This window comes from Odontesthes bonariensis, chromosome 24, assembly GCF_027942865.1.
Source record: "Odontesthes bonariensis isolate fOdoBon6 chromosome 24, fOdoBon6.hap1, whole genome shotgun sequence".
NCBI classification, from domain to species: Eukaryota; Metazoa; Chordata; class Actinopteri; order Atheriniformes; family Atherinopsidae; genus Odontesthes; species Odontesthes bonariensis.
The window spans coordinates 19,584,392-19,602,644 of NC_134529.1; the positions used below are offsets into that span (position 1 = coordinate 19,584,392).

General features: G+C 42.6%; 2 protein-coding genes across 2 annotated transcripts; one reads left to right on the forward strand and one right to left on the reverse strand.

Moving 5' to 3' along the window:
• Positions 1–680: 680 nt before the first annotated feature.
• On the forward strand, positions 681–6,711 carry trmt6 (tRNA methyltransferase 6 non-catalytic subunit). The gene is made up of 12 exons (XM_075458792.1): positions 681–960; positions 1,138–1,268; positions 1,460–1,569; positions 2,709–2,800; positions 2,904–2,987; positions 3,081–3,205; positions 3,329–3,499; positions 3,686–3,846; positions 4,229–4,314; positions 4,989–5,091; positions 5,397–5,483; positions 6,030–6,711. The coding sequence occupies exons 1-12, from the start codon at positions 854–856 to the stop codon at positions 6,186–6,188; spliced, it is 1,416 nt and encodes a 471-aa protein (XP_075314907.1). The 5' UTR covers positions 681–853; the 3' UTR covers positions 6,189–6,711.
• chgb (chromogranin B) lies at positions 6,651–11,749 on the reverse strand. The gene is made up of 7 exons (XM_075458791.1): positions 11,591–11,749; positions 11,367–11,413; positions 11,171–11,261; positions 8,677–10,942; positions 8,412–8,511; positions 8,055–8,165; positions 6,651–7,045 (listed from the first exon to the last, which is right to left on the reverse strand). Exons 1-7 carry the CDS (start codon positions 11,628–11,630, stop codon positions 6,965–6,967), a joined length of 2,736 nt encoding a protein of 911 aa, XP_075314906.1. The 5' UTR covers positions 11,631–11,749; the 3' UTR covers positions 6,651–6,964.
• Positions 11,750–18,253: the final 6,504 nt, after the last annotated feature.

An 18,253-nucleotide genomic window follows, 5' to 3' on the forward strand; every position in this document is an offset into this window, starting at 1 on the left:
TAGCAATGCTGCCCTTGCCAGAATTAAATGAATAAGAAGAGAAGGCAATCAGGATGCCCGGAGGAAACTAATAAAACTGATAAATGTTTATCAACTGGTTAAGTACCAGTCACACCAATGATTATAAGGTGACTTATATTATGTGTATATGAAGATGTCCTCCTGAAGCAGACAAGAATAGCAATAATGTAGTTCAATTCTAGAGATAATCATAATTATGTTTCAGACATCTATAACTAGTCAATAGTCAATGCCAAGATATATGAAAATGTAATCCGTGGCCACAAAAATGGACATTTTTTATTATAGTGCAACTTTTCCATAGATTTTGTACCATGCAACTTTACATGCAACGTTAAATACCTCCTCCAGAGAAAATAAAACATTTATTTATCAATTTGTTACATATTGCAACATTGTTTTCACAGGTACACGACAGTCACAGATTTAGCATTTCTACCAAATCTACTGTCAATGTAATTACGACCTCTTTGTCGACTGACACCTCGGAAGCGCTCCCACCCTCTGACCTCTGGTCTTTTATCGATTACTCTGAAATCTACCATTTAACCCGCATTTCGCTTCTATTGGCTAGGAAGCTCATCGATGTCTGTTCAGCCAATCACAGAGGCGGAAGTGCGGGCGCGTCCCTCGGCCACACTCTGCTTTCGTTTAGTCACCCTGAGAGGCTAGTGAAACGAGAGCTAACACGTGGGGATAACGCGATATTAAACTTCAGGATAGTATAGTGCCTTTTTGTAAAACTACGCCTTGTGGACGACGAATCTACATATATAGGGAAAGGCGGCATTTACGTGTTAACTGAGAAGTGAGCTGGTTATCGCGGTTTATTATGGCGGACAACAGAGACGATGATTATCAGTACAGAATCAAAGAAGGCGACTACGTTGTGTTAAAGCGAGGGGACATCTACAAAGCCGTGCAAATTCAACCGAGGAAGTAAGTCAAAACTGTACATTTACGCATTTTAACGAGCTAAACGTAAGTTTAAAGTTGTGCCTCTCCATTTACTCATTTAAGGGCAGGCGCAAAGGGAGGTTAGCCGGTCCTAAAGTGATGAAGTATGATGCTTTAAAGCTGCTGAGCAGTGACGCTACTTGTCTGGTTTCCACACAGAAAGGTGATTTTTGAGAAGCAGTGGATGTTTCTGGATACTGCTGTGGGACAATTGTACAGTTCCACGTTTGAGATTTTGTCTGGAGGCAACCTTCAACCAAAGGAAGTGAAGGACACCGGGAACCCCACAGGTGTGTAAAACAACACATCAGTCTTATTTTAGACTGCCAGTGGCATCTTAACAAGTACTGACTTTTTGCAAACTGCTAAATGAATGTGTGATGGACTACCAATAGACTCTTACGCTTTAATTTCCACTTAAAGTAATGTGTGTGTGTGTGTGTGTGTGTGTGTGTGTGTGTGTGTGTGTGTGTGTTTCCAGATGCAAAGGTAACAGGCACAGACAACAGAAACATTGTTGATGACGGCAAATCACAGAAGCTGACCAGAGACGACATCGAGACGCTGAAAGAGCAAGGTCTGAAGGGTCAGGTACATCAGTAACTTTGGATCCATTTGGACGTGGGGAAATGTCACAGTCCCACCACTTCTTTTCTCTGTGTCATAAAGTTTGAACATGACGGTATTGTATTGGCATAACATGTCATGCAAAACCAAAACCTACATTGACTCCCTGGCCCCCCGCAAAAAAAAGTTAGGACAGCGTGTAAAATGAAAACCAAAAAACTGTAACTGCTCACATGTTAATCCACGTCAGCGTCTTTTAAAACAGGGGCCACTCTGTTGACACATCTCATTTTTGAGAACTGAGGGGACGATTGCTGTCGTTTGGACAGGACAGTTTTTTTCCCCACTTCAGGCAACAAAACGTTGTGTTCAGTGACGTTAGTTTACAGAGACGCTCCTGAGCCCATGCAGCGATTGTCACTACAGAATCCTGCTCGTTTTCAATTTTCTCTCTGTACCCGTTACCTACGTAAATGGATGCGTATCTTTCAAACATTGTCAAGCATCGCTGCCCACATACTCCCATTGCTTTATGTTGGCGTGGTTGTTAGACGGTAGATCCACTCGGACAATAACAAACATGGTGGAGAAGGCACCAGATTAACGCAGGGGACGGACAGAAGGCTCCGTCTGTATGCGTCTGCGCGTTTAACATAGAGTATAAAGGAGCATTTGGATGTTCCAGGGGTTGTGTTTCTTCTTTTTTTTTTATTTTTTATTTTTATTTTTTTAAATGTATAACTTTTTAATATATTTTTGGCATCCAATTCAGTGTGAGGATGCAGTTTATATGTTGCCTTGATTTTTTTCAAACAAACTAATTGCGTTTAAGGGTTTACTAATTGCGTACCATTGCACTCACGTTTTATAGCTTTTCCTTTAGCTCTTGGCTTCCAATGATGTTAAGATAAAGCGAAGCTACAAATAAGTTGCACCGTTTCACTTTAGAAACATATAGGCATGAGGCAAATGAACATGGTCACAGTCGACACGAGAAGAAACGCGAGCGCAGAATCTCAATCGTTCGCTGGTGCCACTCATGCACATCAGCCCACCAAATTTGATGGCCAATAAAATGATTGGGCCCTGAAACAGCCCTGTCTATTTAAAATGATATAAGACGTGTATTTAGATGAGATGAAGCATGTCTTTTTGGTCCACAGGAAATCATTGAGAAGCTCATAGAAAACAGCTCCACGTTCAGTAATAAGACTGAATATGCCCAGGATAAGTACATCAAGAAGAAGAAGAAGAAGTGAGTCACTTCGAATGATGTACCCACCATCTGTTCAAGACTTGGATTGACGTCGAGCATCATAATTGGTGTCCTCAGTTGTTCCTGTGTTGCACTTCCCTAGGTATGAAAATACCGTGACCATCCTAAAGCCAACCTGTCGGATCCTGGCTATGATGTACCATGGCCGCGAACCAGGGAAGATCTGGTGAGTCGGCGCGTTGATTAGCAGTGCGCATGAAAGTTGCATTGAAATGGTAGCGTGGTGATTGCATGTTCCTTTTGTTTCCCTGTGGCGCAGCTACCTGAGGTATGATGCGCTTGCCCAGATGTTGACTCTGGCAAACATCCACGCCGGCAGTAAGGTTCTGGTGTTCGATACGTGTGCTGGACTTGTCCTGGGAGCCATCATGGAAAGAATGGGAGGTAAAAAGCTAGCTTAGAACACGTGTGCAGCATATATGCCTTTGAAAGATTTAAGCTTTGGTGTTCCGAGCGTGTCTTTTGTCTGCCCTTGATATAATTAGTCCCTCTTTCTTCCTCCTCCAGGCTACGGCTCAGTGATCCAAATGTACCCAGGAGGGGGGCCCGTACGTGCGGGTGTGGAGAGCTTTGGCTTCCCGGCACATTATCATGACGCGCTGCACGAGTTTCCCATCTGCCACGTCAACGCTTTGCTGGCCGGCACTCTGGACACCGCTGTCAAAGACCCTGTTGTCGGTACGGTCTACTTGACAGAAAGAAAACCAACATTTTCCAACATCAAGAGTTTCATCTCTTCCTCTGATACCCATTTTAATTTGTCGCATTTATGGGCAACCTCCTGCTGAAAGAGAATAACTCATTAGGGAAATTAATTTAGCTTTTAACCCGAATTGACCGAGACTCTCTCTTTTCTGGCCAAAGAGGAGAAGCAGTTCAGCACGGCTGAAGAAGAGGAGCAAAACCGACCTGGGGCAGAACCACGGGAAGGCAGTCCGGAGGAGCAGAGCATGGAGACGAACTGCGGCGATGCTGCTGGCCAGCAGCAGGAGAAAATGGACCAGGAGAAACGCAAAGAGGCCAAAGTATTACCCAAGTTTCATAAAGTTTTTTTTTTTTATAAGCTATAACCTATTAGAGTAGAATAGAATGCCTTTATTGTCACTATACACAAGTACGAGATTAAAAGCAACTCCTCATTCAGTGCAAACATGTAGGTAAAAAATATAAAATATCTAATAATATATACAAGTCATGCAAAGATTTACAGTATACAACATAAAAACTGCTAGTGCAGAGGAATATACAGTCCGTGCAGTATTTTTTTTAATATGCAGTGGGAGGTATATTATGTTGGCATTCAACCTAAAATGGGGCAGAAAAAAGATGAACCAAACATTGTGTTTTTAGGGATTAACACATTTTTAAACCCTAATTCTTTTTTTTTGTTTGTTTGTTTTTTCGAAGGCTCAAGGAAAAAAAGTGAAGCAGGAGGAGAAGCAGAGAAAACTGTCTGCTGCCGCTGCCCTCCTGGAAGGCAGAAATGCTGACGGGTTGGTGTCGGATTTTTGCTTCTGCCTTCACATTTCTCGTTTTCGGGCTCTGCTGTTCTCAGCATCACTCCCGTCTCTGCTGTTGTCGGCTCGCGAATGCACATAGTGGTAATCGTAGGCACATTAAAATGAACGTGCAGAGGAGGAAGAAAAAAAAAAGATTTGGAAATCATTAAAGTGTTGTTAATTATGTCCATAAAAGTGTTAAGATAGAATGTGCTCCTTGGGAAAGCCCGAACAAGGTGAGCAAATTGATTGCTTTGCAGTTTCCTCGCGCATAAAGTGAAGAACCTTATAGCCTTTTTAAGATTGATGGATGCGCTGTTATGAAGGGGACATCTGTTCCTGAGGTAAAAGTATTGATCTTGTTAGCTTATAGACTTCTCCTCTACCCCATAGCAGCTATACAATAAACACCACCACAGAGCACAAGCTCCCACATTGTCTTAAATCAGCCTCTTCCACTGACTCTCATCCAGCTGTAAGAAATATATGACACGCCTGTGAGCCACAGAGAAGGCAGTAAGTCTTCTGGTGGGGTTTCATTTGAAGCACTGATAAGCTAAATTACGATGCCGCCGACCTGCACCGTCCCAATTACAAAACGTGCTGTCGGCAGTGTGTTTTATGTCGGGCGGGTTTGCTTGATCATCTCTTTGTTTTCCCGCGTGCAGGTTGGTCATAGCGAGTCGCTTTCACCCGTGTCCTGTCCTGTTGGGCCTGCTCAAATTTCTCTCCCCCTCCAGGCCTTTTGTCGTTTATTCCCAGTACAAAGAGGTAAGGCAATCACGCGCACAACTGCCTCCTAATGTCTCCCGTCGAATGAGGATCATTATAGTTATGTGAGAAAGATTTGTCGTTAGTTGCCACTGCACAAAGGCCTTTTTATTGCTAAAAACTGCAGTGAGAAATCATTCAGTGGACATCTATGCCGCTATCAAGCAGTAGCCATAACCCGACACTGATTACCTCTATCATTCATATGTTGCTGAAAAGATCTGTGTGTGTGTGTGGAATCATTGACAGAGCTGTCGTTCTTGAAAAGGTTCTTTTATCTCTCCCTCCCGTCTCAATTTCTGCAGCCTCTCATTGAGTGCTTCACAAAGCTCAAGGAACAAGGAGGCACGGTCAACCTCAGGCTCACAGACACCTGGCTCAGACATTACCAGGTAAATGCTCGAACCTCCGATTATCCCAGACCATTTTTTTGTCATTATTTTGCCACTGATAAAGCCACTCGAACTGATGACCGTTTGATTATGAGTAAATTTGATAATGCATTGTGACGGTGATAAATCTGCAGAAACCCCCCCCCCCTTCTGAAGTTACTGCTTTATCATCTTTGGTTCACTGGTTTTGTTTGAGGGTTCACAGCTTTTGCGGTTTTGACCATTCGCATCAGTGTCAGTTTTTTTTTTCGGTATGTAAAAAGACAGTATGATAAGAAATGGTGGTAACTTGATGACATAAAAAGAGCTAATTGTCACACTTCATTTAGTAATACTTGGCATACATTTCTGCTGGATTCAATCTACCCACTGATTGTTTTTCCCAGTCTCAGCCCTTCATATATTTTTGGTTTTTTTTTTTAAAAAAAAAAAAAAAAAAAGGAACAGCACACTTGCGTCGTAAGATTTTTCCCTCTCGTGTGTTATTTGCTCCAGCCGTTCCCGCAGAGTTAATGTCTCCTGACTGTATCTCTGTTGCGTCCCCAGGTGTTACCGAACAGGACGCATCCCCTGCTTCTGATGAGCGGGGGCGGGGGCTACATTCTCTCAGGGACAACTGTCGCGGACCGCTCCAGACCAGCGGACTCCCCTCAAGCTGAGGAGCCAGCACCAAAGAGACAGAAACTGAAAGACACTGAGGGATAAACAAATGCGGAGGGATCCAGGCCTCCAGGCCTCCAGGGGCACATTATCAGTTGTCTGCGAGGATTTTGCTTCAGACTTCATATCTGTTGACCTGATTTGACGCTTCTTGAGTTAGGATGACAGAGTGTCCGGTTTGTAGTCATCAGAGCACTTTCTCCCGTCTTTTGTGCTCCCATCAGCACACGTTAAGGAGCAATGCTGAGAAGTAAACTGCAAACCAGTTTAGACCATCTGAGGTTGGTGTGTTTCTTCTGTGAAATCATTTCTGTACTGAAAGTGGCAGACTTGTTATTATGCCTTGGGTCAGGGCTTTTTTTTTTTTTTTTTTTTTTAAATAAATGAGAAAGTGCCGTTTTGTTAGGATTCCACTCGTTGATGCGGTATCACCGTGGGCTCCATCCAGTGCAAAATATATGACCACCTTTTACTTCAAGAAATAAATGTGAGACTTTGGTTTGGTCCCAGAATAACTCCTTTTTATTGAGTGCAGAACAAGATCATGAGAACACATTTGAATAAATAAGTTTTGTGTATTATTTTCTCTTTTCTCAGATAATATATAAACAAGCAATTCCCATGCTGTTTAACTAGGTAACATCGATTATATAACAAAAACGGTTAACAAAGTTGGTAAGATGTTACGGCAAGGCTTCAGAATTTTACTTTTTGTACCTTTTTTTTTTTTTATCACTATGAGCACACTTAACTTGGCAGACAAACGATAAACACGGTGACTTTTAGTCATTGGTATTTGATAGTCTTCAAATATCCTGGGGTTATGCAGTCTTGTCATGCAATTTTGCCGCAATTTTCTGAAGCTCCATGTCCATCGCTGCCAGGTTCTCCATCTCTTTCTCCTGAAATACATGAGCATTTACATATCAACAAAAACACCACAAGGTTTTGTTAACATGCCTGATGAGCATGTTTTTTTTTGGTTTGTTTTTTAAACCTAAAAGTTAAATAATATCTTTAACCCGTTGCTGCAACATATGTGCATGCATGTGCCCATATCCAGAGGGGTCCTCTTCCTGGTTAATTGTTCACTGGGGTTAAATTTTCTCTTATTATCCTTGGAGTTGCAATTTTGTAGACTTAATGAATCCCTGTGACAAAGCCTCAGTGCTTTGTTCTTTCCTGCTTTAATGCTTGCAACTAGATCGGGATGTCTGCGTGCTGTAAGTAATTTTTCTTTTTAATGGGCATAATAGGGCCGATTGCTAGGAGTCTGCAATCGCAAGGTCCTTAGAGTGATTACTACAGCAGTCATAAAATGCTGGTGTGGAGAGATCAAAAAGTGGGCAAAGAAGCCTGGAGAAGAAGCGCCACGAGGAATCGACTAGAGCGAGGCAGAAAAATATAGTAAATTCAAAGTATGCCATAGTTGAAGAGCGAGTCACTGCCAGTGTGCATAATGGCTTTTTCTCTTTCCGTATTTAGGACACGTTGTGCGTTTTCATAGATGCATATTCATTGAGTTCGGACTCCAAAGATTAAACCCCTAACGTCTCCTTGTAGACTGGAGATTTCTGAAATAAGCGAAGCTGCTCCCCCCCCTCCTCCCTCCTTGTGAAGCTGTGGTGCAGAGATGCGATATGCTTCATGGCTTCACTATGTCAACCGCATGCGGTGCGTCTCGTTCGTGGAAAAGGCTGCAGAGTAAATAGTTTCTCACTAAATGTTAAGGGTAGATGTTTAATTGGAACATGAAAAAATTTTTTTCAGGTGGCTGATGTGAGTTTGTTTTTTTCCCCCACCATACGGTGTACATAATGCATTTTGAAGGCAAGAATTCAGTGGTCTTCTTTGGACTGATAAGTCATCAGCAAAGATTAGTGGAGAGTGAGTGAATGCAGTTGGATTTACCTCCTGTGGGGTAAGTGCTCTCTGAAGGGAGCTCCTCTGTGCCTCCTCTTGAGTAGAGTGGTTAGCCAGCTGGTTTATTTTATAGCTCAGCAGTTTGGCCAGTTCATCCATCTGAACCGATTAAACACAGAAGCAGATAACATGTGCCAGTGATGATTTGCTTATCAGAACTTGCACATAAAGTGAAATCGCATTGGGTGGAGAAACATTTAAGAAAAACATGGTGTCATAGCACTTCATTCTTAACATCTTATAAATCTGTTGAAAGATTTGAAAGATTTTTTTCAAGTCTCCAAAGCTACAAGCACACAGAGCAGTTCTATTCAGTTGTTGAAACTGAAATGGCATCGTCCCTACCTTGTTTGATGACGCAGCATGTTCATCTGAGTCCCTTTTAAACCAGGCAGGGTGGTAGTGGCCTCTGTAAATCCAAGGGTTGCGCTTCTCGGCCAGGTACCTAAAAACGGTCCTTAATGTTTAGATGTTGCACTACTTCCATGAGCACATGTTTGTATTATACCAAAAGTTTGGGCATTTATACAAATTTTCCCTTTAACTTTGTTAGCTGACATTACTGAAGTCTGCAGTATGTCTACAAACTTTTACATGACAAAAAAAGTACCTCAGAGCTTCATCTCTGTCCTTTGCCTCTTCTGCATATTCTTCTGAATCATCCCTCTGCTCCTCGTCTTCTTCTGATGATCCTCCGTCACGCTTGTGAAGTTTCGTTTTATGGTGGTATCGGTGAGTTGGTTTCCATATACGTTTTTCTATATCACCTTTTTCATGCCTTTTGTCTAATCCCCAGGACTCCTGACTGCGTTCCCCTTCTGGTTCTTCTCTGACTTCCTCCGCAAGCTCTTCATCCCGTTTGTGTCTCCTCTGGTGGTGCCTGCCAGACCTCCAGTCCCTCTTCTCTCTTCCAGTATCAAAATCCCAGGACTCTTGGCTGCGCTCTTCATCCGGCTCTTCCCTGGCTTCTTCTGACAGTTCTTCATCCCGTTTGTGTCTCCTCTGGTGGTGCCTGCCAGACCTCCAGTCCCTCTTCTCTCTTCCAGTATCAAAATCCCAGTATTCCTGGCTGCGCTCTTCATCTGGCTCTTCCCTGGCTTCTTCTGGGAGTTCTTCATCCCGTTTGTGTCTCCTCTGGTGGTGCCTCCCAGACCTCCAGTCCCTCTTTTCTCTTCCAGTATCAAAATCCCAGGACTCTTGGCTCCGCTCTTCATCTGGCTCTTCCCTGGCTTCTTCTGATAGCTCTTCATCTCGTTTGTGTCTCCTCTGGTGGAATCGGCCTTGTTTCCAGTCCCTCTTCTCTCTTCCAGTATCAAAATCCCAGGACTCTTGGCTCCGCTCTTCCTCCGGCTCTTCCCTGGCTTCTTCTGATAGCTCTTCATCTCGTTTGTGTCTCCTCTGGTGGAATCGGCCTTGTTTCCAGTCCCTCTTCTCTCTTCCAGTATCAAAATCCCAGGACTCTTGGCTCCGCTCTTCCTCCGGCTCTTCCCTGGCTTCTTCTGGGAGTTCTTCATCCCGTTTGTGTCTCCTCTGGTGGTGCCTCCCAGACCTCCAGTCCCTCTTTTCTCTTCCAGTATCAAAATCCCAGGACTCTTGGCTCCGCTCTTCATCTGGCTCTTCCCTGGCTTCTTCTGATAGCTCTTCATCTCGTTTGTGTCTCCTCTGGTGGAATCGGCCTTGTTTCCAGTCCCTCTTCTCTCTTCCAGTATCAAAATCCCAGGACTCTTGGCTCCGCTCTTCATCTGGCTCTTCCCTGGCTTCTTCTGATAGCTCTTCATCTCGTTTGTGTCTCCTCTGGTGGAATCGGCCTTGTTTCCAGTCCCTCTTCTCTCTTCCAGTATCAAAATCCCAGGACTCTTGGCTGCGCTCTTCATCTGGCTCTTCCCTGGCTTCTTCTGATAGCTCTTCATCTCGTTTGTGTCTCCTCTGGTGGAATCGGCCTTGTTTCCAGTCCCTCTTCTCTCTTCCAGTATCAAAATCCCAGGACTCTTGGCTCCGCTCTTCCTCCGGCTCTTCCCTGGCTTCTTCTGGGAGTTCTTCATCCCGTTTGTGTCTCCTCTGGTGGTGCCTGTTAGACCTCCAGTCCCTCTTCTCTCTTCCAGTATCGAAATCCCAGGACTCTTGGCTCCGCTCTTCATCTGGCTCTTCCCTGGCTTCTTCTGATAGCTCTTCATCACGTTTGTGTCTCCTCTGGTGGAATCGGCCTTGTTTCCAGTCCCTCTTGTCCAGATCCCAAGACTCCTGGCTGCGATCTTCATACCCCTCACCCTCTGAAGAGTCATCGCTGCGTTTGTGGAGCTTTTTCTTATGATGATAGCGATGTGTGGGCTTCCATGTGCGCTTGTATCTCTCCTCCTCATCTTCGTGCCTTTTGTCGACATCCCAGTATTCTTGACTACGTTCTTCCTCCGGCTCTTCCCCCTCTTCCTCATCACGTTTTTGTTTTCTTTGGTAGTGTCTTCCAGGCCTCCAGTTCCTCTTCTCTTTTCCCTCACCTCCTTCTTCCTCTTCATCATCGCCTGCTCTCTTTTCCATTACTCCCCAACTCTCCTGACTGCGGTCATAATCTTCCTCTTCCTCACCTCGTTTGTGTTTCGTCTGGTGGAATCTTCCAGGCCTCCAGCTGCTCCTTTTCTCCCGCTCCTCTTCCTCTTCATTCTCGTGCCTCTTATCCCTCTCATCACCCAGATTCCAGGATTCCTGACTACGCTCATCTGGGGGGTTTTCTCTCTTTTCCTCCACAGATTTCAGGAGTGCCTCGATGTCTTTTACGTCTGCTGCCTTCGGCACAGGCTCCTCTGTATGAGCTGGGACTTCCTCTTGCGGAGTTATAGTCCCGTCTTTACTCTTCTTGTTCAGTGGGACATGTTTGATCCCTATGACAAAACAATACAAAGATCAAAAGTCTAAAGATCTTAATAGACATCAAGTGATGATGGGTTTATTGTTTGGTATAAGCCTTTAAATGTGTAATCTCTAAGCTCCTCTGTGTCTCAGAGACCTGATAATTGAAGACTACGGCATCATCCTTAAGTCTTCATTCATGTTGAATGATATGGGTTGAAGAGAGAAAAAGGATCTATGAGATCCCTTGTGCTACCAACCTGCTTGTAGAATGTCTTTACATTCCTGATCCAGCGGGGAGTCCGGTTTGGAGAGAGCTTTGGACAGGACCTCAACCAAGCATCTTGTTACCTGCAAAAAATTCAAATAACTTGAAAATGTATTCTTTTCAGATGTAACGCTTTGATGGGATCACAATGAAATCAAAATTTCATTCTGCACCAGGAAAAAACGTACCACATCTTCTCTCTGCTCCTCTTTTCCCACTGGAAGCGCTACAGTTTCTGCGTGGGAAAAAAACAAAAAAAACAATATGTGAGTAAATAGAGGTGAGTAAAATGCGAAATTGCGCGATGGAACAGTTTGCGTGTATCCTATAGTGGAGGAGTCGTCTCTGTCCATGGTCCTGAACTGATCGCTAACTATCTGCAAGGAAACACACACGGCTCTCTTTCACCTACCTCTCAGCAAAGCCGCAACAAGAAGAAAGATAAGTCTCATCTTGACAAGATGAGGGTATGTCCAGGGAAAGGTGGCAAAGCTGCTCCCGTCCTTCCGTACCGGCAGGAGAGAGTTGCGCTGACCGGGCGCCTGCTGCTCTGACTGCTGGAGCAGAGGAGCTCCTCAAATAAGGAGGGGAGTGGGCTGGAAAAGCGTGGGAGGAAGGCTTTAGGCTGTCTTAATGTCATGACTCATTAGACCTGCAACAAAACAACAACAGCAAAAAAAGTGACTTGACCGAAATTTAATGCTCGAACAAGATCGATAATCTGCCGGGAGTGAATTTGTTATCTGGTCGGTGTCACGATTCATTCAGGTGAGGGCTTAAACAGGTTTAGCGGATGTTTGAGTTTATGTGGCGTGTTTTGTCGCTGGTAGAGCGGCTGCTGCAGAAAAACAGCACGATGGTTGTTATACAATCTGATACCTAAGCCCTGCAACGCGAGGACTCACGATTACGAAGGGCTTTTTTTTTTTTTGTCATGTCCGAGAGGAGTTGATTCAGCTCCAGTTGTTTCTGTTGCTGTTGGTGATCGTCTCCTTCTGAAGATGCACATGCACAATTATATCAGGTGATCTGTGTACTATAAAGACTAATTCTACAGGTTGATAAATTGGGAAGTTTTCTAAAATGCAGCAAAAAAAATTGCATTTATAATAACCTCACTGGTTTAAACCTTTGTTTAGCAGACAAAGTAAAAAGGGAGACAGGAACTTCATTGTATTTAGTGAATAAAAACGAAATATAGAATTTGATGCAAGTAACAAACTCAAAAATGTTGGGAAAGAGATTAAAAAAGAGTTTGGAAGGTTCTATAAAAAAGCGGATGAACTGGTGTCAGGTGAGGGTGCCAGGATTGGGTATAAAAGGAGCATCCACGACAGGCTGTCTTTAAAAACTAGGATGGGCTTTGGCTAAACACTTCAAAGTTGGAGAAGAATCTATCAGCTCCTAAAAAGTAAAAGAAAAAATTCATTGCAACATTCCAACTTAACTTTTTCAACAGCTACAGCGAATAATGTCGTGAAGACTCGGGAAGTTTGGGGAAATCACTGGATGCATGTGATCTTCGAGCCCACAGGCGTCACTGCATGAGACGGATTCCTGCCATGCTGGTCGATAGAGCCACGTGGACAGGGGAGTAGGCTACCTTGAAAAAGCCATTTCCATGCAACATATTTTGTTGCTACATCCAGAAATGTAATCTGAAATTGCATTACAACGGGGGAAGCATGTATCAACTCTACACAGGAGCACTGCTGAGGTCTCTGGACACAAGGGAAACGCTGCCCAGATTGATAGAAAGATGTTGGACACCTGTTCTGTCATCAGAGGAGTCCATGTTTCAGCTGCTTTTAGGGGGAAAAAAAATCATGTCTGCCAAAGATGAGAGAGACCATCATGGCTCTCATCAGTAAAAGGTGCAAAAGCCAGCATTTGTGATGGTATTGAGGTGCATCAGTGTGCATGGCATGAATGACTTGCATGTGTTGCCATCGATCCAATGGAATTTTGGAGGGACATATGCTAAGGTGACATCTTTTCCCAGGAGGTAAGTGGTTATTTTAGCAGGACTGCGATAAACCTCATTTGTACAACTAACAATTGTGCAGCTTTATGGCTGTGAGATGACTGTCCTGCCTGATCTGATCTGTCGTCTGTTGAAAATGCATGATGCCTTATGAGGAGGAGAATCAGACAACTGGCACAGCTGGAAGCTTTTGTTTTGCAAGAATAGACACAGAATCCTCTGCAAAACTGCAACAGTTACCATCCTTAGCTCATAGATTTTTCTCAAAATCTTCAAAAAAGGAAACGTGATGCAACTTTTTTTTTTTTATCATTCATTTTCTAAAAACAATTAAGCATGTCAGTAGCAACTTTCTTTCAATAAGTATTGAGGTCTATTGTATTAGGTTACAGATAAATTTGTGATTTTTTTGCACGTATTAAAGGGGAAGTTAAGTAATTTCTTAGAATTTTCAACTTCAAGGTTGCACCACATCCTAGGTTTATATAGGCTAATGTGCCATACATTACATAAAATGAAAGTAGTCTGACTTAAGTTGGGTCAGAATTTTGTCCAAATGATGCCTCAAAAATTAATTCTGCCTCGAGTGCACTCCATTCAGTTTTGTCATGGAAACTGGAAACCTCCAGCACCAGCTGATGGAAAGTAGTTGATAAAGCCCTAGATCAGAAGTTGTAATTTATTCTCAAGTGGTTTGGATATAGAAGATGTACAGCTTTTAGATGTTGTTTTTTTTTTCAAACTTTGTTCAGAGTACCATTAGTTCTAAAAGCTGTACATGCAGTATATTCCTCTGATCAGAGATAATAAAGCAAAAGAAAGTTATTGAGACAAAATGCAAATTTACCTTATTCACTGACAAGTACAAGGATTTGTGGGTAAGTTTACGATCTAATTGAGGACAATGACACAATCTAAAAATCAAACTTTCTTTTCAGTTCCAACTGCAACTGAAACCAGGCCGTGCATGAACAGCATGATAATCCGTGACTGCTACTGTCTTTGCTGTCTTCGTAATAAACCGTGGATTAGGATGAGCTGACATGAGCAGAGACAGAGCTCACATGTAGTGGGCACGACTCAGGATGGCTCAGAACATTCAAAGTGACAACCACTGGCATCACTTCTTGGCACTTCACAAGTTTCCCTTTCTTGTTTCCCTCTGCAGCAGATTGTTTTCCCCTTGGTGCACATATAGTTTCTGTCACAGAAAAAAAACAAAAAAACAAACAAACATAGATTGAGAAGGTGGGAAATCCCAAATTCTTTTTTTTTTTTTTTTCGGAATATGTGTCCTGAAAAATGTGTGGTGATCGGTGTGCTTATATGAAATGTTTACACAACAACCACTGACCTTTATGTTTGACCAGGTACGTACAAATTCAATCATGTCTTGGGAACCATGGTCCCAGAAACTGCAGAGGCTGCAAGCGAAATGAGAATACCGTGTTGCATAAATCTGTCCTTGCTTCTCATGCCTGCATCACTGTGCACTGATATGGTTTACTGCATGCGGGCTCCACTAGGCTGAAATAATAACTGGTAAGGGCATAAAACTGTAATGTCAGATGGTGTATTGTGCACCCAAGCAATTCATACTGATTCGAAGCCATCAATTGGCCCAGTCTTTTGTGGGAATTATAGGAAAACTACTTTCAATTTCACAAGCTTTGTGTTCAGTGAACAGCAGCGGGGCGACAGAGCTCTGCACTTCACCACATTCTCTCTGGGGAGGAAGTCGAGTCTGCTATTCACCACCACAGCGACAAGGTATCAAAAGCACTGAACCACTAAATTATACTGCTCCCTTGTTTTGAACAATGTAAGTTTGCCTGGGACTGTGCTCATTCACGTGTGATGCAGCGTGTGTGGTGGTTTGTGCCTTCACTGGTCTCCCTCAGTCTCTGATTGCAATTTTAGTGAGCCATGACGATGTACTGCAGGAGCAAAGGCAGCAAAGAGTGGATCAGAGAGGCAGCTGAGTGTGTTCGGATAGTCTCGATTCAGATCGGCCCCATGTATGCAGCAACGCCAACCCCATTCATCCCAACCATTTGCATACATGAACAAGAAGAAGAGAGTCCCTCACACTGAGCACAATACAAGTGTTGCATGAAAGCCTCAACTGGGCTTTGATCTTTGGTGTGGACAAGCTTTGTGTGTGGCTCCCAACTACTGACACTTTGATGGCAATCCAAGAACAACGAAGCCTGTGCACAGTGTTCTGTGGTCACATGCATTACTTTTTCCCAATATCTGGTTGATATGTCATTACTGTCTTGCATTTGTTACTTTGAGGAGCCATGTCTTATTCTGCTTTTCAACCAGTTTGATTTAAGAGCTGAAACACAGCTGTAATAGGAACAATATAATAGGAACAATCTGAGTTTTCATGTTTCAAAAAAAGTTGGTACATGTTTACTACCATGTACTGGGGAGACCAATTGCTACTAAGATACAACCCATCCATTTTCTATACCCACTTAATCCAATCTAAGGTCGCAAGGGGGGGCTGGAGCCTATCCCAGCTGTCATTGGGCAAGAGGCAGGGTGCACCCTGGACAGGTCAATCCTCAATTACAACCATGCATGCTCACACTCTAGGGAAGATTTAGAGAAACCAATTAACGTAACATGCATTTTTGGACAGTGGGAGGAAGCTGAAATACCTGGAGAGAACCCCCACATACTCAGGGAGAACATGCAATGTCCACACAGAAAGGCCCCAGCTGGGAATTGAACCTGGAACACTCTTAATGCAGGATTAAAGCTGATAAACAGTCGCATTTTTTGTTCCATGATGCACCAAAAACTTTTTCAGTAGTTGCAGTCAGGCCAGTTGCAGTCTTGTTATGCATGCAGTACATTTAGAAATGTGGTTTGGCATTATTTTTGCTAAAGTAAGAGCTTCCATGAAAACGTTGTCTGGATGGCAGCACACAACATTGAGTACAAAAACCTGCTCATATTTTCTGTGCATAGCAAACCTCCCCAAAAACAGCAAAAGCCAAAATTATATTGTTGAAAAGAATACAAAAGTACTAAAACACGAGGTAACAAGCTTGCCCAAATTTAGTCAAATATCCTATGTCCTATCAGCATATATGGAATTGATCAAATCTTAGTGGTCAAGATGAAAAAATTATATACCCGGAAAAAAGGTAATTTTCAATTTTTTTCTGATGTGATCTATCTGAGGTCAGGCTGTCAGGTTATGAATTGTAGCCAAAGATTTACATATACTATGAAAGACATATCTCTACAAAATTTGAACGTTTGTTTGTGTAATATTTGTTGAGTTGGATCCTGTAGACTTATCTGGAGTTAATTTTACATTCGTAAACACAATATAAATGTTTTATTTCTTTCACAGCTATTGTTAATGCCATTGTACTACGACATATGATCTGAATAGTATGAATTACATGTTGAATGAATAAACCTTAAATAATACATAGAAATGAGCAACAGCTGGCATAATAACATTTGCTGTTTAAATCTTGGATAAAGGTTATCTGTCAAACCAAAAGGCCTCACTGAATGTCACCAAGAAGTACCCCTAAAGGCCTGGTCTGATGTCGGTAAAACTTTTAAAACCGTTACATGTATTGACACCCTTTAAACCTTTGAACCTGATGGAGAATTTAGACAAAATAATCTAATTTCTCCCTCACAGCCGTCTGAGTCCCGAGTTCAAACCACTTAATGTTATCACTGCTGTGAGGAATGCTTAACATCAGTGTCAATTTAACCAAAGAGCTGAAAGTCACAGAGGTAAAGATGCTCCGGGGCACCGTTAATCATCTTTGATATCACTCCACTATGAGAGATTTTTAAGAACCTTTTCGCCACATCACCCTAGAGAAGTGTCAAAGCTCTGACTCCTTCTTTATGAACAACCAGTGAATGCAATTTCTACGCATGTATTATTCAAAAGCTGCTAATACATTCCTGCCCAGAATATGATTATTATCACTAACAATATAATATTGTTTACAGCCTCACAGGTGACCCTAAAGAGATTAGGTTTCTGAGCATGTAACCCATAGCCTACTTGCAATCTTTATAACACAGAATATTCCCCAGTGTAGAAACGGAAAGCCAAACCAAGATCACTGAAATGATTATCTGTTAACGAGCTGCTTTCCCTCTGCGGAGGAGAAAAATCAATGACATGCAAAAGCTGTACTAAAAGGTATTTTAAGGGAGATTCATCTTTGGGATTTGGGATCCAGCCTATACAACAGTGCAACAGTGAGAGCACACATATTGTGAGCTGTTGCTTAGTAGAAAATAACAAGAATTTAAGTATTTCTTCACCAGCCCAGCGTCACATTTTTAGTTAATGGTTTGATGGGCCCAACTTGTGTCCGCCTATTCATCACGATCACACATTCAAGTTGCGTAATAGGGATAGTTTGTATCAACATGTCAAAATCAACACCCAAGAGAGGAAAGCATATGCTATAGGATCCTATTAAACTTTTATTCACTGTACAGGCTCAGTACAAAAGACTTGTAAACATTCTCACTTTGTGTAGCGGCCTGTCTTTTGTTAGATGATGAAAAATAGATGATGAGAAAAAGGGGAAAAAAGAGTGGGTAAGGGCTTTTTTTTTTGCTCAGTGTTGTCACGATAAAGCCGAATACTACAAATACGATACAAAACAACACCAGCTTTGGCTTTCAAAGCTCTAGTAGCAGGAGATATACCGTCCAAAAAGAGTTCAATTTCACCGATATTATGTAAGAAATCCAACGAAGGTTTTGATGAGGTTTAGATTAAAAAACACCGTGGTTACGTTGAAAGAAAGCTCCATTTTTTTAAATTAACAGAAAGGAAAGTAAAATTTGTCAAACCCCATTTTTTTCTTCAACCATTGTTTATTTAAGATGATCCTGCATGGTGTGCCTTTAACCATTATTAGACTGCAGTTTCTTTTGACCTCAATAGAGCAAAGACTTGAGATCTATCTCAGATTTGAAAGACACCGAAAGCTCCCTGAATCGTACAGCCATAGTTTAACTAACCCTCAAAAGAAGCGTAATAAAACAGAAACAGTTTTTTGATTAAGACAACAGATATCAATC

Coding starts and splice junctions, on each gene's coding strand:
- trmt6 (XM_075458792.1), top strand. CDS start 854: ATGGCGGACAACAGAGACGATGATTATCAGTACAGAATCAAAGAAGGC. Junction 5,092..5,396: donor TTTATTCCCAGTACAAAGAG/GTAAGGCAATCA, acceptor CAATTTCTGCAG/CCTCTCATTGAGTGCTTCAC. Junction 5,484..6,029: donor CCTGGCTCAGACATTACCAG/GTAAATGCTCGA, acceptor TTGCGTCCCCAG/GTGTTACCGAACAGGACGCA.
- chgb (XM_075458791.1), bottom strand. CDS start 11,630: ATGAGACTTATCTTTCTTCTTGTTGCGGCTTTGCTGAGAG. Junction 10,943..11,170: donor TAAAGACATTCTACAAGCAG/GTTGGTAGCACA, acceptor GTTTTGTCATAG/GGATCAAACATGTCCCACTG. Junction 8,512..8,676: donor GACAGAGATGAAGCTCTGAG/GTACTTTTTTTG, acceptor GACCGTTTTTAG/GTACCTGGCCGAGAAGCGCA.